This window comes from Dermacentor variabilis, chromosome 3, assembly GCF_050947875.1.
Source record: "Dermacentor variabilis isolate Ectoservices chromosome 3, ASM5094787v1, whole genome shotgun sequence".
Taxonomy (NCBI): domain Eukaryota; kingdom Metazoa; phylum Arthropoda; class Arachnida; order Ixodida; family Ixodidae; genus Dermacentor; species Dermacentor variabilis.
In genome coordinates, this window is record NC_134570.1 from 206,972,841 (window position 1) to 206,999,288 (window position 26,448).

The 26,448-nt window shown below is 46.0% G+C and overlaps 1 protein-coding gene across 1 annotated transcript in view; it reads right to left on the bottom strand.

Moving 5' to 3' along the window:
• The window catches only part of LOC142574406 (uncharacterized), a 136,647-nt gene extending 111,378 nt beyond the window's left edge, over positions 1–25,269 (bottom strand). The window contains exon 1 of the mRNA XM_075683497.1: positions 25,087–25,269. Within this exon, the coding sequence (XP_075539612.1) occupies positions 25,087–25,212 (126 nt within the window). The 5' untranslated portion in view covers positions 25,213–25,269. The remainder of the gene's footprint in view (positions 1–25,086) is intronic.
• Positions 25,270–26,448: the final 1,179 nt, after the last annotated feature.

Below are 26,448 nucleotides of genomic sequence, written 5' to 3' on the forward strand. Positions count from 1 at the left end.
AGGGTGGAAATAAACTGAGCGCTACTAACTTTCTCAAGGCGCTCCTCGATGTTAGGGATCGGATAAATTTGATCCTTAGTGATGGAATTAAGCCTGCGGTAGTCGACGCAAGGACGAGGTTCCTTGCCCGGTACCTCAACTAAAATCAAAGGGGAGGTATAATCACTCTCACCTGCCTCAATAACACCGAGCTGTAGCATTTTCTTTACCTCAGCCTCCATAATATCGTTCTGGCGGGGTGACACCCGATACGCCTTGGATCGTACTGGCTCTGGGGAGGCAAGTTCTATATCATGAGTAAGTACAGAAGTCCTACCAGGCCTCTCAGAGAACAGACCTTGAAACTCTTGTAAGAGCTGGTGTAGTTCGGTTTTCTGCTCAGGCGACAGCGGTGCTTTACTGATAAGGTCACTAATGACTTGACCGGTGTCTTCCCTGTTCGTCACTGAGCCCAGTCCCGGAAGCTCGACCGGAAGCTCTTCAGGAACGTTTACCATCATGCACACCACTGCTTCCCGTTGTTTATAGGGTTTGAGCAGATTACAGTGGTAAACTTGCTGTGCTTTCCGCTTTCCTGGCAGACTCACCACGTAGTTAACGTCCGACAGTTTCTGAACAATTCGTGCTGGGCCCTCCCACTGCACGTCTAGTTTGTTGTTTAGCGATGTACGCAATATCATGACCTCATTGCCCACCTCAAAACGACGGGCCCTGGCGGTCCGATCATAATAAACCTTGGCCCTCTGCTGGGCCTTTGTCATTGCTTCACCTGACAACTCCTGTGCCCTTCTTAAGCGTTCGAGGAGCTTAAGCACGTACTCCACCACGACTGGGTCGTCGCCCCTGCCTTCCCATGATTCTCGAAGCATGCGAAGCGGAGACCGAAGCGAGCGACCGTACACCAGCTCAGCTGGCGAAAACCCCGTAGCTGCATGCGGCGCGGTCCGTAATGCAAACATCACCCCAGGCAGACACAGCTCCCAGTCAGTTTGATGTTCAAAACACAATGCTCTCAACACGCGCTTCATGACGGAGTGGAGCTTCTCAACGGAATTCGACTGTGGGTGGTACACTGAGCTGTGTAACAGCTTTACCCCACACCTTTCGAGAAAAGTTGTCGTCAAAGCGCTAGTAAACACTGTGCCCTGATCTGATTGGATTTCCGCAGGAAAACCAACTCGCGCAAATATGGACAGTAGTGCATTGACTATCTCAACTGAGCTGAGTTCTTTAAGCGGCGCTGCTTCAGGGAACTTTGTCGCTGGGCAGATCACAGTCAAAATGTGTCTGTACCCCGTGGCTGTTACCGGCAGAGGTCCCACTGTATCAATAACGAGCCGTCTAAAAGGCTCCGTAATGATAGGCACCAACTTCAACGGCGCCCTCGATTTGTCCCCTGGTTTGCCCACCCGCTGACAGGTGTCACATGTCCTCACGAAATGGTCTGCGTCCCGAAAACACCCTGGCCAATAGTACTCTTGCAAGAGACGGTCCTTAGTTTTCTTAACTCCTAGGTGTCCGGAGCACGAACCCCCATGCGACAAGCGCAACAGATCCTGACGATAGCATTGAGGAACGATCAGCTGATCGAACTCCACTCCCCTGCGGTCTAGATACTTCCGGTACAGGACTCCACCTCTTTCCACAAAACGCGCATTTTTCCTGGCGATACCTTCCTTGACATTGCAGCGCACGTTTTCTAGGCTGCCATCCTTCTTTTGCTCGGCTATCAAAGCCGACCGGCTGACTTTTAGCAACCTATTAAGTCCGTCTGACGTAGGCGCGATGAGCAAATCTGCAGATAGCTCTTCTAACTTGCCCTTATCGGGCATTTCCTCTCCAGTATCTGGCGCCTTCAACGCTACAGGCTCAATTTTATTCAGTTCGGGCGTGCTCTGAATATCAGCTTGCTGCGCCTCTGACCCTTTCTCATTGTTCGATAACGTCGGCCCCGCAACTACCGCCTTTGCAGCGAGCTCCCGAACCTTCGATCTGGTTAAGGCCTGAACGCTAGCCTCACCAAACAAAAGCCCCTTCTCGCGCAGGAGGTGATCGGACCTGTTCGAAAATAGGTACGGGTACTGGGGGGGCAGCATAGATGACACTGCCGCCTCCGTCTCAAGCGCTCCGAAAAATCCTTCAATAAGCACTTTTGCTACCGGCAGACACACGCTATGAGCTTCCACGGCTTGCTTGATCCATGCGCACTCGCCCGTGAACATATGGGGTTCTACGTAAGACGGGTGAACTACATCCATTGTAGCTGCGGAATCGCGAAGCACTCGGCACTCTTTCCCGTTCACGAGGAGGTCTCGCATGTAAGGCTCGAGAAGCTTCATGTTCTCGTCAGTGCTGCATATTGACAAAAACACAACTTTTGGTTTTGTTTCCGGACACTGCGCCGAAAAGTGACCCGGCTTCTGGCACGTATAACAAACGCGCGCTTGCCTCATCTCGAACCGCTTTCTGTCCGGACACTGCGCCGAAAAGTGACCCGGCTTCTGGCACGTGTAACACACGCGCGCTTGCCTCATCTCGAACCGCTTTCTGCGTTCGGCTTCGGCTGCCGCCGTCTCCTTACGTTTGGTCGGACTGCTTTCACTCGCATCCGCACTACGCGTGTCCCCCTTTAATCTCATGGGCGTGAACTTCGGCCTCTCAAACTTCGAGCCAAATTCACCCTTTTGACCGTCCTTAGCCCCGCGAGCCCGACGCGTCACAAACTCCTCGGCTAGCTCAGCGGCTTTAGCCACCGTACAAACGTCTGGCCTATCCAAGACCCAGTACCGCACGTTCTCAGGTAACCGACTATAAAACTGTTCTAGCCCGAAACACTGCAGAACTTTATCGTGGTCACCAAACGCTTTCTCTTCTTTGAGCCACTCCTGCATGTTTGACATAAGCCTGTACGCAAACTCTGTATATGACTCACTTTTGCCTTTCTCATTTTCCCGAAACTTCCGACGGAACGCCTCCGCTGACAGCCTGTACTTTTTTAGCAGACTCGATTTCACTTTGTCGAAATCCTCTGCCTCCTCTCTATCCAAGCGAGCGACTACGTCGGCCGCCTCGCCGGGTAACAAAGTGAGCAAGCGCTGTGGCCACGTTTCCCGAGAGAACCCCTGCTTCTCGCACGTTCGCTCAAAGTTAACCAGGAACAAACCAATGTCCTCTCCAAGCTTAAACGGCCGCATCAGGTCAGTCATTTTGAACAATACGCGTTCTCCTGCACCGTGTGCCTGACTTCCATTACGAGCGCGTTCCATCTCTACCTCAAGACGCTTCATTTCCAAAGCGTGTTGACGGTCGCGCTCTTGTCGCTCTCGCTCTTTCTGTTCTTTACGTTCACGCTCTTCTTTTTCTTTCTGTTCTTTAAGTTCGCGCTCCTGTCTTTTTGCAGTCTCCCTCTCCTCAATGGTCTCAAGGCATTCCGACAGCTCGTCATCCTCAGCTTCTAACTCAAGAATAGCCTTTAGCAGTTCAGGTTTTCTGAGTTTGTCTGAGACATCCAGACCCAACTCTCTTGCAAGCTCCAGCAATTTCGGTTTGCGCAACGACTTCAAATCCATGGCTGCTCTGAATGCTGCTTTCTCTACTGCTTACTATTGTCTTGCCGCAAACTAACCCGGCAGCAACGACAACCACAATTACCAGCTCTGTTTCTGACACTAACAAAAGCCTGGCAAAGCTCAGAAGAAGAAAGTCCCGCACTCACCAAACCTCGCAGCCAAGAGTTCAGCGCAGTCGTCCCGCTGCAGGCAACCAGTCATCACACAGGGCTCGTTGCACTTCTCCCGGATCGTCGTTGAGCTGCTCAGCATACAGTCAACTGCATATCTTCGCTGCTGGCCTCCGTTGTCGCGATCTCACCGCTGGCAGACAGTTGTTGTAGTCGTACCGCTGGTACGAGTTGTTGGGAACTCGGCGCTGACGCCCGTTGTTGCACCTGGGTCGCAAGCCCCAAGGGTAGCGTTGGCCTGGCGGCCTGGGGTACAACTGGAAGCATCCGAAGGTCCCGGCAAAGCATGAGTCGACTGGTAACAACAAAACAACTTGTTTATTTTAACATCGCAAAGAGTTGGCGGTCAGGTTGACCGAAGTAGAGAGACGGGAGAGCACTTTACTCAACAGAAGAAATCGGAGCCCTCCTTTGGCGTCCGGGGGCAGCTGCTTTTATACTCTCGCAGTTGAGGGCAAGAAGGAACCCCTCTATAGACGAGCACGTGACTGTGCCGCTCGGGCACAATGGGATAAGGTGACGCATACTGTCGTGTCGCCGCCGGTCGGGCACAATGGGGAGGAGAAGGTGGCTCACACTGTCGTGTCGCCGCCTGTCAGACCCCCTCGCTTCACAGTTGTTGGGAGCTCCTCTCCCCGGCTGCCGCGCTTCGACAAGCGTGGGCACCAATATGCACATACACTCACACACGCACATGAAGACACGTGGCATCGGAACATGCCTGGACGCGCTTGGCGGGGAGGCGTAGCGGCGACGCCGAACGGGCCAAAATGTCTGCCGCTTTGTTGCAGCCGCGCCGGCTAAACCGCGCGTCGTAGGCGAAACGTAACAACACATACACGCACACGCACGCACGCGCACGCGCGCACGCACACACACACACACACACACACACACACACACACACACACACACACACACACACACACACACACACACACACACACACACACACACACACACACACACACACACAAACACACACACACACACACACACGCACACACACACACACACGCACGCACGCACACGCACACACCATAAGGAGCTAACAATTGAACTACTTACTAATTGAAATAAAGCAATTATATATTAATGGAATTAAAATTAGATGTAAATACAACTTGCCGCAAGTGGAAAACGATCCCACAACCTTCGTAAGTACGAGTAATTTCCCCTGTGGTGTCTTTAGCGTCTTTGTTTGTTGGCTCCGTATGATATGATTAATAAAGATCAAATCGGACCCCTCGGTTAACCCCCTTCCTGCTCGTTCATTATATATATATACTGTCGCGGCGCGACTATCGCCGCCCGAGCTCGTGCAGAAGACGGCTTACGTATATGTAGCGCGAGAAGACAACACGCCAGCGCACCGACTGGAGCGGCGGCGTGTTTCGCCTCCCACCAGACAAACAAAATTGTACGATGTTAGGTTCAAACAGAGTACCTCTAGCACAGAGGCCCGATACTGTAACCGTAATGCCAGGGGTGTTTTTATTGGCTAGAGCACCCCCTATAATCAGATCGTAGATTTGGCATGCAAAAAGCCAGAAATTCTTTAAAAGTATTTAACAAGTCCTAAAACGTTGAAATGTCACGAAAGTAGTGAAGCTTGAAAATATGGGCCCATCCTGAGGATTCTGCAGTCACAAAACTGAAGCATTCCGACGCTCTTACTACTCCTCTTACGCGAGGGGCCATGTGATAGGGTGCCTTGCGCATCGACTGCGCCCCATGCTCACCCTCAACTTGCCAACGCTCTTGCTGGGCTCTTGCTGCGCTAAAGCTATCGCTCAACAAAGCAGTGATGCGATCCAGGCTTGATTATCCGTCCTAAATAATGAAACCCTATTGTCGATGAGCCACTTAACTCCCTTCCATTAGTACAAAATTACACTGTTCCTTTCATTCTTTCTAATTAAAACCGTACTGTGAGTACAGCTTATCGAACTAGACTATATAACTTGTACACTAACTACATCGGTCTCACTATTACCCCTTGCTCGTTCTTTCATAAATATTTTTGTCATACTACATTGTACGACGACTTCATTCCGTGGCTGAAGTACGTTTTAAAGCGTATTCATCACGGTAATATGGTGTGAAGTGAATAATACAATAAGAAGTTTTTATGTTTTTTTAATTCGTCATACTCTCTGCTTCACGGGAGTGTAATTTCATTGGCTCATGTTTCATAACCATGCCAGATAGCTAACTTTTTCTTAAAGCGTTAGTTAACACTGAACAATTACAACTATCTTTATATGTTACGTCAAACTCATGGTGCATGTTTCGTTCTCTTGCTTTGTAAGGGGTCTTTTCTCGAGGGCTACAAGGTTTTAAGGTTTATAATATGAAGAGAGAGAAAAAAGGAAAAACACTGCTTTTTTCAGAATTCTTGATTTTCGTGCTGCGTGAGCGTGATATATGTTATAGCGATAGCCCGATTCCTAGGTCATTAGTTTCCATGGCGTCAGAAAGCTAAACGTAGCTCGCAGAACGTGCAATCATAAAACAGGCAACTTGCGCTTACGACGAGGCAATACAGAAATTGAGACTAAGAAAAAAAGAGAAAGCATTGACTTTCATTCTATTGATTTCTTTTTCTCTGTCTTTGTCAGATATGCAGATACCACTCGCTGAAAGAACTATGCCAAAAAGATGCTTGAAAGGTGGTTTAAAAATGACTCGTGTTAGATTAGTGCCTTTACAAAGCATCAGGAGTCCCCTGTCGTTTTGATATCGGTTTTGTTTAGGGCTCTAAAGCAAAGCCTTTCATTTGGTTTCTGATTTCGCAGTTATTGGAATCTTAGAAATCATATTATCTATGGAGCTCCTGCTGTCTACTAAGTACCCTTAACATCACTGAAACTTTAATAATGCATCCCACCAAAAAACTTAATCCTTGAAAAGTATTACGCTGGAATTTGTTAAAAGTGATACTGAAAGACAGAAACCCCTCCATAGCGTCCCGTAATATATTGGAACACTATGAAAATATTTTCCAGAAATTGGAGGTTATCTTGTCCCTAAAAAAATAATCGTAAATAATGTTGCTTTTGGTTTCTTTATTCAAAACTCTGCGCACGCTAGGTACTTTTCTGTTAAGGATGCAATGCGCAAAGTTTTTTTTGTATAACCCGATGTTATCATCCTGTGACTGTTCACCAAATTTGTCGTTTCTGGAGAACTGCGCAACACTACAGTCACCAACATGTGCAACTTCATAAAAAAAAAGAATCCCTGACTCAAGCTGTTCGTGATGTGAGTGAAGCTTTAAAGGCAGGAAACGCATGCGAGATGGATGACGAATATCGTTCAAGGGCAAAAGCTCCAAAGAGCGCAATTTTTGCTTAGATTCAGAAATGGGCTGGTGTACACTTAAGCCGTTGCGCCACACATGAAAAGTAAATTGTGATTGTATAGCAGCAATTTCTGATTTCTTTCTTCTTTATGGAGTGGTCGCGGTACTATCTTTATTCCTTGTAGAGCACCAAAATAAGCACCTCCGCGTTTGCCTTTCAAGCGTTTTTTTTCCTTTTCTCTGGAAATAGTTGTGCTTACCAATTAGGATACGCGACACTGAGACCTGAGGGTTTAGGGAAGCATTTTTGGAGAATAAATGTAGTTTCTATCCACTGACGCCCTTAAGCTTATTTTTTTACTCTTGCTGGTAAAATCTACGAAGCAGACACAGTACGTTCAAACCTCCCCTTTCTCGTGTTGTTGTTGTTGTTGTAGCCTGTGATGCGTGTGGCTCCTACCCACGATGGGGGATTGGCCAAGAAATGGGTGGATTATTCGAAATCGTTATGGAGCATAAATTTCCTAATAGCGATTGAAATAGCATTGAATAGCGCAGAATTACATGTTAAATAAAATCAGAAAGGTCAATTGAATGATTAATAATTGATTTAAAAGTGAAAACAAAAAGAAAGGAATTTAGCAGGGTATTCGTTTAGATTCTGCAAGGAATGTTCGGACAGCGAAGCATGCTTCCCTGTGGCTGAATCCCAAAGTGGACGCTCCGAACGAAAGAATTGTAGGTTCTGTCAAGTCCAGGCCAATTCTTCGAAAAGGTATTTCCAACCAACTTTTTCTCACCGCAGTAAAGCGGTGGCAAGATAGAAGAAAGTGGTGTATCGTCTCTTCCTCATTACAAAAAGAACAGAGGGGGGAGGGAACCAAACCCGACCTGTGTAAATAGAAATTCAGCGAGGGTATGCGGCAGCGTAATTTGGTGAGGCGTGTCTCAAAGAGTCTGTGGCTCTTTTCTTTCTTTTTCTTTTGCTGCAGATTTTTAGCTCACCATACTTACATAATTTGTTAGTTATTCGGCTTCTTTTATTTTTTGCGACATTCAGACCTCACGCGAAGTAATTTTACCACCATCTTCTTGGTGCCAATTCAGGTTTTATTCATCCTTTTAGCAATTTCATACTGTCCGACGTACGCCCGCGTCTTTGCTCTTGCGTCAACTCTCAAATCTATTCGCACAAACATGAAAATCCTCTTCTCCGCGCAACCTGTTTTCCGTGACACATCGCGGACGAACTGGAATTGCCTTGGCCGCCAACGGAGCGCGCTAACAAGACGGCAGAAGGTGCGCAGTGGAACGGACGGTCCTCGAGAGACCGTCCTCAGGCCAGGAACTACGGAATCTCGTTGTAACTTTCTGTTTCTATTTGGCATAGGACTCTTATACACGTTGGTGGCAGGAGCAGCGTACGCCATGCGTCAGCCTATAGGCGAAGCAAGACCAGCTTGAATGCGCTGTGCGTCTTCTTCCATGGGCTCAAGAAAGAACGGCAAACAAACTGCTTGATATGGCCACCCGAACAGCGGACGCTGCTTATTTCACTGCGGAATCGACTTCGAGGCACATTGGTATCGGGCTTCTATATTATGATGCAGTGGTTGAGAGCTCGCAATACTGTAGATTCTGTTGGGGTCTCATCGCTTCAATACTCCAGCATGTTTCTCAGGTATAATGTCTGCATAACGCCCTTCCCCCCAAAAAAATCACAATTTGTGAGTTGCGCAAGCCTCAAACGATGAAAACTTTACTCAAGAATATATATTCTGGGTCTCGTTGTGTATATCATCTGTGCCGAACATATATTGCTTTAATGGCTACCATGGTTGACAAAGAATGCAAAACCACCTAATTATTTCGAAAAAGATTAATATTGTGCGACAGCGGTAAGCCGCACGTCAAAATTTGTTTACATTCTATATTACTTTTTTGATGATGTTCTCCCGATCCATAGAAATAATATTGAAATTAGGACGCCCCCACCCCTCCTTCACGAACAACATATAATAGAGGAGACGTAGTCAACAGTGCCACATTTAATTAAAATTATGCTGTTTTGGTTTGTGGGCTTTGCGCTGAAGATTATTGCTACAAGTATAAAACCATTCAGATCTATTTGCAAAGACACAGTACGTTTACAGAGGCGGAAGAGGGTCCAGCCAGGTTGCGTTGACTTTTCGTGTCTTCAGAGGCATTGTAGTTCAATCTTTACCTCATTGGAAGGACATACAGCAAGGAATACAAAAGAGAAATGGAGGTAAGCTTTAAAGCGAGCAAGACGTTAGAATTAACCAGAACTATTGCTTACAAATCAATAAGGGGGCGCAAACAAAAGTAACAATTATAATTAACCTTCTGAAAGCGTACAAATGCCTCTCGGCCAAGGCTAAGAACTAGGTGTTTGGCAGGGCTGGTCAAAGATACTTTGCAATTGTATCATGATACGATACAAGATACTTTCGCAAGTATTTACAATACAGATACAACGTACTTCCACAATTAGTGTATCCGATACGATACTTTCCATTAGTATCTTAATATACTTCGTTAAATTTGCATTTTTTTTATTATACATCTATTTAATGTGGCTATATAATATACTGTATAAATATGCAAGAAATGTTTGCTTGGATGTTTCCTCACTCCGACCAAGCTTGTTTCATTTGAATGAAATGTATGTCAGTATTTCAAAATTGATGGGACTCGCTGTTCGACTTGCCGACCAACTAGTGGGTCACCATCTAATTACTAGAACAGCAATAAAAAGCCTCTGCACGATAGCATAAGATTTTTTACAGCGCAGCCGCGTGCCTCTAGCCCCAATGCATCTAGAGTGTCTGTGGGCAAAGATGTGGGCCGGTCCCGGAGATTGTGCAACACCGGGCTGACCCGCGGTGTAGGTGAAGCAGGCTTCAAGCACTGCACCCTATTGCTGCACCCTAAGGCTTCCTAAGGCACCCTAGGCACTGCAACCTAAGGCTTCAAGCAGTTCAAGAACCCTAATAATAATAAAAATAAACAATAATAACTGAAACAAATAAATAAGGATGCGTTCTTCCAAGTCGATAGGTATACTGGAATCATTTGTGAGCAGCACATGGACTGATGAGCAGGAGGCATTGCCATATGCGCAAAGGACCGAATATATGTACAACCATAAATCCTCCACTCGCAAGAGGAGAAGTCCAGCTACTGTGGGGATTTCTGTACCGCACAAACCAAAAACAGAATTGTGATATCTAGTGTCCCAGCACACTCAAGTCTGATATCGAGAAGTTCGCGACCATGCACTTTGCATGGGTTAGCCGTGAAGACACTACCCCTGTGATCATCGTTGGAAACTTCAATGTGAATATTTCAAAACAAGACAAGAAATGGTTTACTGAAATTGTGCTAGAAGAATTCGGTTTGAATTGCTACACCTATCCTAGGGCGCTATAACCTAAAACTGTTCCAAACTTTTGTATTCCAATTCAGCAAACAGCCGACCGCGATTGGTCAAAAACACTTGTGGACCACCCCCAGCTCACCTGTCTGTCACGCTACGTCACGAAAACCGCGATAGCTCCCCATCTGATATGACCTATGCACACTGATTATGCGTAATATGACCGAACAAAATAAAAATAGCTATTTCTGATTCGACGCTTTTTTTTGCCCTTAGCCTTCGTTTACTGGTCAAAAGCTTTCGGACTGCACCCACTTCACCTGCCTCTCACGCGTAGTCACAAAACCGCAAAAACATACCATGTCAAAGTGACGCGTACGCATCAAAGATGCAGTAATATGCCGAACAAAACTGAACTTTCTTCTGAATAGCCACAGGCTGCCCTGATCGGAAAGGAATAAAAGATGGCTGCCAGCCGATCGCTCCGGCACAGGCTACTCGCCCCTGCCGGAGATCATGGGTTGATTTTCGTGTAATAAAACTTTTTGCGTGGCCATGTAACGTTTTCGAGAACTTTCGGCACGTTTACGACCTCGTTCTGCAAACTCTTCTTTGCTGAGGATCCGTTTTAGAGTTATTCTTAAGCTTCCGTTGCATTCTGCAGTGATTGTCGACGAGTCACCATAAGCTAAGTAAAAGAAAGCGGACGAATTGCAGACGCCGGCACCACCCTCTTCATCCGGTTATCGATATTTAGTGCAGTGGCTCGGCCCCATCGAATCCCTCTCCACTTGAGCATGCTCCTCGCCTCTTGAGAGCCAATTAGATAACTCAAGCCGCTCAGTGCAGGAAATGTTATACGTTTTTCAAGCAAACAAAAGTGACCTCCTATGAACGAGGGGAGCATTTGATTGGTTTGTTCAGACAACCCTGCGATTGACCACACGATGCTTGCTTCGGCGGTTACGCGAATTTGACCTCAGGAGATTGGAATAAAAACATATTGGAATAGCTTTACTTGGTTAAAACGCGTTGGCGGGCTAGTTGGTTAGAATTCATGGTAGAGTGTCTGTGAATCTGTTTCTTTCTACGTCCTCGTCCAGTCGCGCTCATACACTCTACCATGAAATAGCTTTACGTTATATGGCCCCTAGTCACTCAGCTACTCAGCAACGATCTTGTATAGATTTAACTTTGGCCAAGATTCTGTCTAAGATTGTAACCGAACCAATCAGTGTATATCATAGTAATGACAAAACTGTAATCACTATCATTACCAAATGATGGAAATACATATAGCTACCCTTGTCTAACCCTGTGTGATGTGAAACGCCTTTTTGTGATGGATTATGTATGCAAAGAGCACATAAAGCCACAACAACCTTTCGCATTCTGCTTATCTGCAGGCGTAAAGCGTTCGTTAGCGACATATTCATTAACGCGCAATCTTTTAGGATTTTTCTTCTACGTGAAAACTTGTGCAGCCCAAGAACGTTTTATAGAAATTGTAATGGTACAAAGCGTCACAGGATACCGCCGCTGTTAACACTGCTGCCACTCATAGCCCCGATCATTTAGTGATTTGTAACAGTAGGAAATTTAAGGCCGAGTTAAAAGACAGAAAATATATCTAAGTAAAATAGAAAGGCAGTTCCGTATTACACAATCACTTTGAATACCTAGAAACACGATACATGCGGCACCACTAATAGCTATGGTATTTAAGCACGAAGTATTATGACCTTACTTGATATGGTCAGACAATAAAATATTCAGTACACGTGGAAAATAGTTTGAAACGGCTTGTGTGGGCACTCATGTGAAAAAAGGAGTATTTGGTAATATAATATTTCCTGAATCCCCGTCCTGACATGCAGCATACTTCGTAGCAAAGCACCACACAAGACAAAGTTGGATAACGACACTACAGTGGCATCAAAATTTGCACGAAAGACGCCGCGCGTATTGGCGCACGCAGCAAAGTGCTAGTGGCTGCGCGCAAGTTTCATGGCAGCCGCGCAATTAAAGACAAAATAATCAAGAAAACAAAAGATCGTTTGCGCGCACACGTTCGCGCGCTTGTTTTTGTTGAGAAGGCGCGGGTGCCAGCACGTGACTCTGCTCTGGATGGCTCTGGCGGAAAGATAAGAGAATGTCGCTGCCTTTGTTTTATTAAGGGAGCTTAGTGGCAGCAGTATCAGCTTTGAGAAGCGGAGTTGAGCCAACGTTTATAGTTTCGCACGGTGATGTTGCGATTGCCTGTATCTTGTATCTTAAGATACACAATGCATTCTTTCATATATCGAAAATACAGATACAGATACAAATACAAGATACCCCAATAGTATTTGAGATTGGATCTAAAATACCTGTATCTTTGATACTTGCTACCCACAAGCACAATGGAGTTCTTGATCGAACAAACGGGGCACAAAACGCCTGATCACTAAGCTCCAGTTATTCTTTAGGAATGACTCGCTTTTATTGCGATCACAATTATATGCACACTCCAGGTTCATTTTTGCTGTCGTCGTCGCTGTTGCCGTCATGTTCCGTATAAAGCTCAAGGGTGATAAAACAGTTGTATGCTATATGTGCGAGCGAAAGTGCGCGAAGGAAGCCGAGGGCGAAATTGTGACATTCTAGGTAGCCCGTATAGCAATTTATTTCAAGTTATTACTTGCCGAGTCTTAGCATGTTCGCATTTCTTAAAGAAAGAACTGTAGTGCTCCACTTATCTCCTTCGATGAACACGATACTGCACTTGTATATGGCCCAGTGTCGTTCCCTCGCTAATATCCTTGCGATGGTACCCCAGATAACTGAAACAAGTTATTACACATGTGGACGCTCCACAGTGTTCCGGGCACCCAGTTATAAGCTGTTTTACATATATATGTCTAATAATGTATGTCACCGTCATTTTAGCATCAAATGTGCTCCGCACTAACTTCTTTCACTTTCCTTAGAAATGAGAAAACATTCGATTTAGATTCGATATTCGGAGACTTTATTTCGAATATTCGTATTCGATTCAATTCGAAAATTTCACTTTTCCAATAACCCTAAACAAAAAAATTACCGACGATTACGTTACTTCCTAATGCGAAATTTGAGCGCAGCAAATAAGCTGTTTCACCTTTTCGATAGATTGAGGCAAAGAAATGGAGCAACACATCTATGCGCTATCACAGAATTTTTTTTTATTTTTCACACGTATTCCTTTAACAAAGACTCCACTAGGTAAGCTTCTGCTTCGGCGGCACGCACCTCTGGATTCTGACGGCGACGGCGCTGGGCCTCTGCTCTGGCAGCTCGTTTAGCAGCAGCAGCAGCAGCAGCAGACGGAGGACTTCCATCGGTCGTCTCGCTCATGGCTCAGAAAGAACTGGCAGATAATTTCGCAGTGGCGAACGGCAGCGGCAATTTCGGCTCGGGCGGTGCACATATACAGATCCGCCGCCACCGATCTGGCTCTCTGATTGCCACCGCACAGGGCGAACGGCAGCGGCAATTTCGGCTCGGGCGGTGCACATATACAGATCCGCCGCCACCGATCTGGCTCTCTGATTGCCACCGCACAGGGGTTGCATTGGAGGAGGAGCGAAGAAAGGAATTAAGTTCGAGCCGGCGCTTTGACAACCGGAGACTCGCAGGAAGAGGGGGGAGGGGGGCGGCGTGTACACCCAGCGGCAAACGATGGGGGCAGAAGCGCGCGCAGCAAGCGGACAACACGATAAAGGGAGGAGGGAAGAGATAGCAGCGACTGACTGATGCCGCTGACGCCGATAGTGAGTCAACCCCAGCTGCGGAGTTGGTTTCAGGGACAACGCCGCCGATGCCGACACAAACAATATGATACCCTCGCTTCCGCAGCGCTAAGAACCAGGTCTAGCCGTGGGAAGGTGGTCACGTATTCGTCGACGTGCCGGGGCCTACGTGAAATAACCGGCGCGTCGGCAACTGAAGAGCACCCTATCCGCCACACAAGAACAGGGGGGGGGACCCTTTCCTCCTCTTTCTGCATGGCGGCGACGATGTTCTATGCAGTCACGTTATCTTGACTCTCTAGCGGCGTCAGCGGCATCCAGCGGTATCAGTCGGTCGCTGCTAGCGCTGGGGGGATGAAAGGGGGGCGGAGCTGGTTACGAGGCCGACGACAACGCCGACGACGACGCGAAACCCAGGAACGGACGCCAAAGAGCTGCGCTCTAAAAGTAACAGGCCGGTGTGGCACATCCCGCATACTCACTCTGTAAGCAGGAGGAGCGGCTCTGTAGGAGCTGCGTTTCTGGGCACCACGCACTACAAGGTCTTCGCGGAAAAGTCTCTTTGCATCGTTTTCGCGAGAACGACCTGAACTGCCCGCCCGGCTTCGGCGATGAGCTGCGCCTTGTGCAGCGGTTTCTCCCGTTCTATGCACAGCGGCCCACTGAGCACGACCTTGCCTAGTTGCAGCCGCGCGTAGCTCTACAAATCGCTTCTTCAGCAGCCATTCGTACCTTGCGAGGAGGCGCCATAGCGTGTACCGAAGAGTAAGCATAGGCTTTGAGACATGTCACACCCCTTGGCCCATGGGACTATACGATGCTTTTGATGATCATGGATGTTGTTATTTATTCGCATGTTTATTATTATTATTATTATTATTATTATTATTATTATTATTATTATTATTATTATTATTATTATTATTAATTTGTGGCGTTCGCTTTGTAACGCGGCAGCGACATTCGCCGAGCCTGCTTGATTTAATCAGGTAAGCATACATGGTTTACAGCGTAGTTGTTTATGGCCAGGGTTCTATGTATTTTTCGTATGCGACAACAAAAATTACCATCATCAGCAGTGGCACCCCCCTAAATCAGCAAAATGCAATGGTTCATCTCCCTCGTAATGCAGAGACTACAAGCACTTAGCAAAGTAAAGCTGACGGTGCATACATTCTTAGGAATCACGCATACAACGTACAGAACAGCGCGCTTTTGAACAAATAACCAGCTCAGAACAAGCATCTTTGTTCATCAGCAATTGCTCATATCCCTCTGTAAGCAATCTAACATGCAATACCTTATACCCCCGATAGCAAGCTAAAAATGCAATATCTCAAACCCCCGTAAGGCAGAGGCTACAAGCGCTCAGCAAGCAAGGCTACAAGCGCTCAAACAACCTCGAAAAATAAGTGAAGAATCTTGGGTGCAGATAGAACTCGTATTGCATATTAAGCTGATATGGACAGATACTACACTTTGACCCACGTCGGTCGTGTCTACGTTCGCACTGCCCTCTCTTTGTCGGCGTTCCAACCGCTTGTGTAGCTCTCTTCCTTTCTTCCGGCTCACTCGTGGTGGCAGTCCCGTCGAAACGTAACGCGCGTCTTGTTTCCTACGGTTAATCAAAGCGGCGGTCCCGTCGTAAACGCGAATGTATATAAAAACACAGTAAATTAGTTGGTACCCTTGCTCAAAATTCTTTGTCACCTGTGCGTCGTGTGCTAAACAGCTTCGCTGGTCACTCACCTTCAGAGAGTAAATGGCTCATGATGATTCATTCTAGCACTTTTCGTACAGATCTCCTGAATCTCCTTTTTCTTCCTCAAACATTCTCTATGTACCTTGTATCGTTACCTATGTTGCTGGTGCTGCTGGTTATTGATGATGATTTATTGGCATTACCATTGAAAAAGTGGGCACGACAAATTCTCACCTAGCTTGCTACATGGCGTGCCACCTGGTGTAATAATGTGAAAGTGCAATGCAAAGTGCGCACGTATCGATGCTATGCGGCGCGCATCTTGCATCGATTTATAAGTGGCACGATTCGATGCTAATGATGATTTATTTGAATCCTCCTTGAAACGGGATGGTGACAAATAGTCACCTAGCCAGCTTCATTTAATAAGGTATACATGTTTTCATTCTAGCAGTTGTGTATACATTTCCCTAATCTTGATCTTTCTTCCTCAGACCTTCTTTATCTACCTTCTACCGTTACCAATGCAACTGATACATGGCGTGCCACCTGGTGTAATAATATGCAGCTGCAATGCAAAGTGTGCACGTGTCGACGCTTTGCCGAGCGCATCTGACATCGCGTGTCTCCTCGCACGCTGAGACGCGTGTATAAGGCATGTGTTCGCTGCAAGGTAGCATCGCTTTCGAAGCAAATGTTATTAATTTAATCTGGTGGTTCCATATACACAGAAACATCCCCCCCCCAAAAAAAAAGCCGCATTTAAAGATCATTATGAAAACCTTTTCACTGTAGTTAGGCTTCAGTATGGTTACGGTTCAAAAGCTGATAAATTCATTTCCCTTATGCCAAACATACAAGAAGATGATGGATGCAGCGTTGAAGGGTCAATAACTCAAGAAGAAAATGAATTTCCACTTGAAACTCTGCGCAAAAACAATACGTATGGGCCTGACGGCCGAATTTTGTATAACATTTGAGGAATTCCTCTGTGGTTTTCTTGAGCAGCTTCTCAAAGAAATATGGTAAGCTTTCTCCATCTTTCTATCAGGGCCACATGACCTTGATCTCAAAAAGCACTTATAATGAAGAAATAGAGAGAGTAAACGATATTGGCTGATATCTTTATGTAGCGTCGATTATAAAATATTAGTAAGCGTACTTACAAATACGTTGCAGAAAGACACAGCTAAATTAGTAGGTGACCATCAGACCTGTGGACGTGAGGACGCTCTGTACAGACAAATATTGATGTCTCGTGTTCAGTCCTTGACTACCTAAATGGTAGTATATATGAGGCAACCCTATATAAAATTGACCTGGTTAATCTGATGTGCAGCAGAATTTTTTGTTCCGACTACTGCGACATCTTCAGTTCGGAGATGTCTTATACAATGGTATGACACTTTGTTAGGAACAGCGCACTACAAATTTATTTGTGAACCCTACCTTCTCAGCTTTAATACGGCTATAGTCACCCGTCCATCAGGGTTGTCCTCTCTCACCTTTACTTTTCGCTGTAAAATTGGACCCGCTTTGCTCAAGCGTGTAACTCATCATTAAAGGACACAGGTAGGCAGATGAAGAAATTACAGTTCTAGCTTATGCGAATGACATTGCCTTTTTTTGCGTCGATAACCCTAGTATTAGTGAGTCAAGGACTACCTTGTATTTCCGGGATACTACAGGAACTAGTGCAATTTCGATAAATGTAGTGCGTTTTGGCTAAGCATGCGGGCTCTAACTCCCTCTGTCCGCTCGAATATTCATTTGAATGAGTCTCCGCCGCGGCATCTTCGTGTGCCTATTCTTATGCCTCTTGGCGTACCTCATGGGGCGACGCCCGCCATGACCACTATCTGTCGAAAGGCGGCAACCTGGCACGGACGTGACCTTTCTATTTTTGCGGTAGCTAAGGCACGCAATTTGTTTTATTTTTTATTTCATTCTTCCTTATGTTCTGCAGGTCTTGCACTGCTCTCACATCCATGTTCAGGCATTTCATAGAATATTTGCATGTTTTATTTGGCGTTCATCATGGGAAGCCATGAGAAGAGACAACCTTTATCATCCACTTGAGAAGGGAGGTCTCAGTCCTGTGCATTTGTTTGGGCCACAATTGGCCATGCGATTGTATTGCCTTAAAAACGTCCGTCATCAATTCCTTCTTGCTGTAAATATAACACGTCTTGCATCACTAAGGCCCTTTTCTTTTTGTGATGAGCCACATTCCTCAAGAATTGCCGTTATGGGGCTTAGTAAAATAATTTGTCGACGCTCTTTTATTTGTTCAAGCCGATCTCCCTCTACAATATTTGTTTAGCATTGATTGGACGTCGCTAAATATCGCACTTGTGCATAACCTTTTCCCTGAACCTCTGTATGGAAAGCCGTGTCTGTCTCTATTTGGTCAAGATTTTCTTTGCCGTGTGCGTCGAATGTGTATACCACGAGCATCGAAAACATTTTTCGTTAACTTCCTCCTTGCCTGTCGATCATGGCTTCATAAAATAGAGTCATATCTACCCTAGATTGCAAACTGTAGATTTGGCTGCCAGCCCAAGAGAACAGAACATTGATTTATTGTTTTTTGTGATGCGTCTTATTTCTGGGACATTTTACAAAGAACTATCAAGAAAGAACTTCCTCGCACCTCTTACGATATCCAGCTCCCTCCTTTAAAAAAACTATCAGTATTACACCATGTGATTTGTTTATATATGAGGACTTTATCCCTTATGGAGATAGAGGGAGAAAGCATTTATTTCTAATGAAGCGCGGTAACTTCTTCATTGGGTGGAGCCCTTAGTTCCGGGCCCCATCGGCTCATGCCACTCCGCGTGCCCACCAGATCAGCCGTCGCTGATCTTGCAGGTCTTCACCTTTCTCCCAAGGGGAAGGTGAAGGTGAATGGAGAAGTCGTATGGTCGACAGTCATGCCGAACCACCTCGCTCGACAAGGTCTGTCTTTCGAGAAGAGGCTGCTTGTCAAGTGCGTAGTGTGGTTGGAACCTTTCATCCCGTTCCTAAGGGGATTTGCTTTTCGACGTGTGAGTTTGCCCAATTTTAGAGCACAGTTCTTAGGCATCCATTCCTGAGGCGAGCATCGGCGTCGGCGACGGTAGCGTAAGCGAAAGAACGAGCACAGTGACGGATGAAAGAAAACGCTGATTGGAGCGCGGGATGAAAGACGCGAGGAGGAAAGTGGAGAGGAGGGTGCAGCGGAACCATGAGGCTGAAAGCGGATTAGGGCGTGGCAAAAACGGGAGTAGAAAAGTCTAGTGCGGCGACGATGGCTACGATATCGCGCAGAGTAGCGCACCTCGTCTGGTTGATTTGTCGGCCGCGGCTGCTATGGATAGCGCCCACGCGTCACCCACGCGCCGTCTCTCGCGATCTCCAGACTTTTGTGGGAATCGAGACACTCTTCGCCTCGTGTGCAACGTGCCGCACGAGGCAGATTGTGCGCGCCAGCCAATATATCGCGAAATGGAAGCGCGTATACACATGCGCTCCAATTTCGCGTTAGTGTGTGTGTATATAATTTTTTCTCAACTTTCATTGGACTGCGTAGCATGTGTGCATTCATTTTTCATGTGTGTCCAAATGCAACATAACTAATTTTTGTATGACACTATTCATAATTCCATGCAAAAAAAGCAAAAAAGCGGGCGTGGCTCAGTGGCAGAATAGCTGACTCCCGCGCAGCTTGCCCGGTTTCAATCCAGATGGAACAGGGGCTTTTTTTTCCTCATTCCTCGCGATAGCTGCGAAGGACACCGGTGTCGGTGGCGGAAAGCATCGCCAACCCAAATGGCTATTCGAATGAGCCGATAACAGCTTACGCTGTAAAGCTTTTCTTAAATAGAATGAGGTTAACCTCATTCCGGGATGGATAACACTCTCTAAATGCTGCAGGGTAATAAATAGCGCCTGAAAAGTCCTGTATTAAAGCAGTACTTCCCCAGGGCCTGAGAATGGTCATATTCTTAGCGAATAGTTTTTGACCTTACTGAAATGCTGGGTACTTTCTATTTGGAGGTGCCGACCGCAAGTATATTCAAGAGCCCACTTTCTTGTATATAGATGCAAACCTGTAGTCTAAAGTTTCTATACTAAAGCTGGCTAATTCGGGGCACATTTAAATAATTTCATCAGTTAATTTTTATATCTGCCACCTCTCGCAGGCTACCCGAACAAGCTCCGGCAAAAGTGATCACTAGCGTTAATGGAGATAACACGGGATAACAATAAGTTAGTACCCATCTTACGATGACTGTCCATGGTAAAGCGTTTAGTATTAAATCAATATAGCAACAGAACGTATTGCCACCGTTTAAACCAGCTATATATCAGACGTGTACTGCACCAGGACTCCGCTGAGGTGCTTGCCTAAGAACACTCGTCGCCATCTAGCGGCGCCACCGCGAAGCCTTCGCGTGGCCTCCAAAATACTGGCTCACAAGTGCGTTTCGAATGCTGAGGCACGCGCCATGCGGCAACCGAGCTCCTTTTCCGTATTTCTTTCTGGACACGCTGTGCCATCTAGTGGTGCCGCGGAGAAGCTCACGCATGGCATCGGAGAAGCGGAGCATGACGCGACGGTGCCTGCGAAGGCTGAGAACTGTCCCCTCGCTTACCGTACATCCAGTGGCACGCAGTGACCCAAGTGGGCGAGAGGTTCAAAGGCAGAAAGTTTGTGGCGCAGCATGCTAAAGTGTCAGAGTGCAGTCCTTGAGGAAGCCTTGCAACGCGGGTTCGATTCCGACCAACATTTAGGAAATTTAAAGGATTTTTTAATGCGCCAGCATTCTTAAGCCCCTGTCACACGAGCAGATGAACCCGCGGTTAGGCTTAGCAATGGTTCACATGGTTAACCGCAGATAAGCTTAGCCATGGCTCACACGGTTAACCGCGGTTAACCCGGGCGCGGTTTGCCAGCGCTACACAGACTCGGTTCAGCAAACCGATGCGATCAGGTGGTCATCGTGCGCGCAAAATTTTTTAAGCAAAGTTGACGGTATATGATAAAGAAATAATAACTAGCATGGAGGTACATGTTGTAATAACATACAAAAAGACTTTCTGCGTTAATGCAGAAAGTCTTTAATGACTCCATATTATTTAGCTGCTTGACCATTTTCACAATAAGTCTTCGAACACTCATTGCCGTGACCGGCGTAGCATTTACGACAGCCAAAAAATTTCATTGCGTTTCTTTTTGATGCACGTTGTCCTTGCCGCATGGTAGTTTGTGCTAAAACCTTGTTCTGCTTCAGATTACAAGTGCCATACGTGGCGTAGGCTTTGCTGAGAATACTTCGCGTCGTGTTTTGTTCTGCGCTCAAGTGGATTGTGTGTATGTGTGTGTGTGTGATTCGATAGAGGACCCGTGAGGCCGATGCGATTGCCCTCAAGGGTCCACCGAACACTGACTCTGAAGATGCAGACCTGGAATTTTCGGCAGCATTCGCCATTTTTGAGGAATATGTTCACCAGCCGCGTTGACAGCTACTGTTCATTATTGCTTAACTAGAAGTTGACGCTTACCTTCAACGTGCTCGGCGCAAGAGCCGAGAGCTTTTGATAGCTGCAGCACTCTTTTCTGGCGATCGTCTTGTTTGAACATACTCCCGCAAAATTTCGTGGTACCAAGAAACGCCTCCGCACCTCCCTGACAGCGGATTCAGAGAGAACTTTAGAATTAAGCGCTCCACCTTCAATTACATTGTGAGTGTTTCTGAGCCTATGAGACGGCTAGACACGAACATGAAAAAGGCAGTTACATTAGATAAACTTGTAGTGATACGACTGTATCTTCTCGTTACCTCTGCTGAGGACAGTTTTTTGGTGTTAGCTGTTCTACGGTAAATCCGGCGTTCCGCGAGTTTTGCGCCACGATTGTACGGAGGCTGGAGTCACCTTACATAAGCTTCCTCAGAGGAAACGATGTGGACGAGCACTTACGCCCTTTCGTAACTGTCTCTGCATGGATTTCCCTATGGCATGGGCATCCTGGAAGGATGCCACAGATCTCAACAGACTGTGCCACTGATTATATTACTTATAAAGGGTAGTAGAGGTTTACATTGTTGGTCCATGTCGACCGCACATATAAGTTTATACGCACTAATGTAGGGTCACCTGGAGGGAAATCACAATGCAATTGTCTTCCACTGGTGACGGCTTCCCAACGTGTTGGCTAGGATCCTGTTCACAAGCAAAACAAAAGTACTGCAGGGTGTTTGCGTTGCTCCTGTGTTGCTTGCTGACGAGGGCTTCCCTATGAAGCCGACGATAATGAAACCAAATGCGTAGCCTGGCCCGTCCGGGTCACCTACACAGCAGCAATTGAAGTCATAGCACTGGATTGACACGGATAAGAAAGTCGACAGGACGTGCGCTAACCATCAATTGAATTTTGTTTCAGAAAAACATGGTATTTATACCAGCTCAAACGAGTGGCAATCATCGCACGCGCAACCAAGCATTTTCCAGGTGGGCAATTTCCTTCTTGCTCAGAGAAATCGACGGAGCACTGACACAGTTTGCACCCTTCTTTTGCAATCAAGCTTGCTCCTACAATCGCCCTGGCAACTTTATCAGCATTTCTAAACACGACTACACAATCATCAAACAGTGGTTTACACCGGCAACCATCACAATGCACGCAGACATGCCCATCTCGATAAGAGTTCAATTTTTACTTGTGTTCCCTTAGCCTGCCACTGAGGGATCTGCATGTCTGCCCTATGTACACTTTGCCGCATGAGAAAGGGAAGCGGTATGCAACCCATTGTGCGCAGTGCACAAACGGCGGCCGATGGTTCTTCTCACAGCCTCGGCTCACCTTTCTTAACGGATCGGTGGCCTTACATATGCTTGATAGCTTTTGCGGAGCGTAAAATGCGACGTCCACTTCCACTTTTTGGGCAACCTTCTTTAGACCAAGTGATATACCACGCACGTACGGTACAACCACCTTCTTTCTCCTTTCATGGTTGCGCACGTGCTTACCACCCTGTTCAGCTAGATTTTTCAGCACATTTTCCGCTACCGACAAAAGTGCGTCGATAGGGTAGTCTGCCTCCAGTAGCCGCTCTTTTTGTCTCAGAAAACTCCCAGGCATCCGGTGGGGCCATGATTTTCGGAGCGCATTAAAAAAAAAACATAGGTTTGCGATTGCTCGCTTCACCAACGTTGAATGTGACGAGGCATGTGGAAGCAGCATCCTTGTTTCCCTAGCGTGATATTCGCAACAGCAATTATCAGCAGCCAAAATGAATTTTATATTTAAAAACCGGACAGCATTATTGTTTGGTAGCTGATGGTAGTTCAAGGCATTTGTTGAACACGGCAACCACGTCATTCGCTCTTTCAATTTTAATTGAATTCAAATCATACATCACAAGGTAGTCGTCCACGCATCTAAAGGTTTCTAAAAGCTTTATCGTCGCGAGTTTTCCTTTTAGAAGTGTCGTGATGGGCGAGAAACAGGTCGCTCAAGGCAGGGGCCAGGCGTAGTCAGATACACTCCTTCCTCCTGAAGATAGATGAGCCGGTCACATGCAGCATAGGTAGACTTTAGATAAAACGTGCACTGCACTTAAGGTGTCATATATCGCTTCCCTTTCCCGTGCGGCAAACTGTACACAGGACAGACTGGCAGATGCCTCAATGACAGCCTAAGGGAACACAAGCAAAGACTGAACTGTTATCGAGATGGACAGGTCTCTGTGCATTGTGATGATTGCGGGTGTTATATGATTGCCAGTCATGTTTAGAAATTATTATTATTATTATTATTATTATTATTATTATTATTATTATTATTATTATTATTATTATTATTATTATTATTATTATTATTATTATTATTATTATTATTATTATTATTATTATTATTATTATTTATACAATGCTACGGACTCATGGTCCAAGCAGGGTGCAAGCAGTGAAGATAAACGCAGCCAGTATTGAAACCAGAATCGGCATTTGAAATAAGTTCTTAGCAAACGATAGTAGTTGATTTTCGCAAGAAAATATTTTTCTAAAATGATGTTGGTCGGAATTATAGAGTTCTAAAGAAGTTACAACATACGAAGAAATGATGTGTTCAAAGATCTTACATGGAAAACTTGTAAAACAGATTTGACGATAGTTTTCGGGGGATCCGAGGTTACGTGACCTAAGGATTGGAATTACCTGCCCTAATTTCGAGTCACTGGGCAGGATTCAGCACTCCGAAAGCTGACAAAATGACTACCGCATATTCTGCCGCCGTAGGTGCCGTTAAGTTTGACAGAGCATTTTATTGTGGCCTAGTTTCCTGGAATAACAACGGCTGCTGATGATTTGGTTGGGGAGGTCGAACTATCGGTATAGTATGCATGTTGTTCAAGTATCTTTTGTGCCCAATACCATTGGCACAACCGAGTACAATTTCTATTGGAAGGCAGTACATGCGAGTAAGTAGTGGAAATTCATCTACAACAGAAGCGAGAATGTCCTTTGTCTCCATTGTTCTTCACGCTTTATGTTCAGGGCCTTGAAAGAGGACTGCAAAGCATTGAATTAGATTTTGAATCATGTAAGTGCGTAATGATGAGGGTCTCCGGGCTGATATATATGGACGACACAGTGCTACTAGCGTACAATGCAAGTGCTTTACAGAGAGCTATAAATACGTACGGCAATGAATTGACATATCTACGACTTAATGTTAACACATTTTGCCACCTTTAGGAAAACCCACGAAACCACTACTAAATAATTTCGCGGATAATTTGGCAAAGTCAAAAAGCCCAAATCCTTTCGTAACACCTAGATTTGGCTGCCGTGCTTGTTCTGAGAATTGTCTACGGTCTCACTATATTTGCAACATCTGCAACGTCCCATCCACTATAAAATGCAGGGCACTAGGAAGCGGTAGAAAGCCGCTTACAAAATCAGGAAGGGAAGTTCTCGAACGGCTCCATTGCGCTGTACGTCGACTTACGAGGGGAATAACTAAAGGCGTTCTATAGAGAGTGCTCGGTGTTGATCATCTTTGAGACATCATATTCGTCAAATCCAGCGAATCAAATTTTGAAAAAAATGCTAGCATGTCGAGCGGGAACAATGAATGTTCAAGTAAGCAAATTTCAAGCCTTAGATCATGAGACTACTGACCTTTTCCGGTTCGTAACCCTTCATTGGTTCCAGGCTGCAGACAGTGACCATTAGGTGCGAGCAGCAACACACAACCGCGAGAGCACGCCACATAAGCTTCACGTGCGTCGCTGGCTCCATCGTCATTTGAGGGCTAGGTGCACTAAAATAAGAGTCCTCTACAAGACCTTCGATTGCGCCGACGACGAGACGCGTTTTCAGCGCCAAATGAGACTTCCGTTTCGTATTCTAGATTATTCTGTTTGCTATCGGCGTATGATTCAATATCGAGAGCTAATATGTGTGTGCACGCGCACAGGTGCACCTGCACGGCGTGGCCCAGCATGAGAATTGAGGCCATCGGAGACTCGCACATGAAAGTGATTTCTTTAATATCCTGTAGGTTTATCACAAAGCAATGACGCAAAAAATTAACCTGGATTTCACAAGTTTTTCAAGACTTATGTGAGCATTGTAGTAAGCATTGCCCCTTGTTGTGGTGGTGAAGAACAGAGTATAGCAAAACTGTGAATGACAAAGCTTACTTTTTATTTGGCGAACTTGTTCCCACAAAAGCAAGTGACACTCGAAGCACAACGATAACGGCGGACACAGTCGGCGATCGGCAAAAATCTCATCAGCGGGTCAAGCGCGTCGGCTTTCATGCATGAGTCGTGGAAGGTTCAAGCGTAATCGCTGGTGCTGGCGTGTCTTCGAGAATCTATCTACACAATTAAAAAGTATAAGGTTTTAGGTGCCGAAACCACGCCATAGTGGGTGACTGCGGATCATTTTCGACCATCTGGAGTTTTTAACCTGCACTGGAATCTAATTACATGGTTGTTTTGCATTTTGCCCCCATCGAAATGTGCCGTCGTGACCGGATTTCGATATGACTACCTCGTGAAAGTACGGCGAGCACATACGCAATAGATAAAATTAACGAAAACCTTCGAATAAGTTGCAAATCATGTAGGCGCTTCAAGCGCTGAGTGATAAGCTTAAGTTCTTAGCGGGTTAAAGGTCGTCCCAGAGAAAAGGGTAAACAAGTACACGTGTCAGTATTCTTGAAAACATTCGTTCTACAATGCTATGAGTGCACGACGTTGGTCGAAATTACATTCTGCTTTATTGATAACGCTTCTGAGTAAAGATGCGAATTTCATGTGGGAGGTAGAGAACTGCGCTCCTTTCAATCAGAAATGTTGTTATGGTGTTGTTAAAGAAAGACTAACACTGCCAGAAAGAGTTTAAAAGTGTCAAACATTTTGTTCAGCGAGCTTAAGCAGAAAGCAAGCAACGGCAAGCGTGTTCAGCAATCGTCAAATACGAACAGGCGCTTTATTCCGCACGCGCATCTATGTAGGCTGCGCCATAATCCGC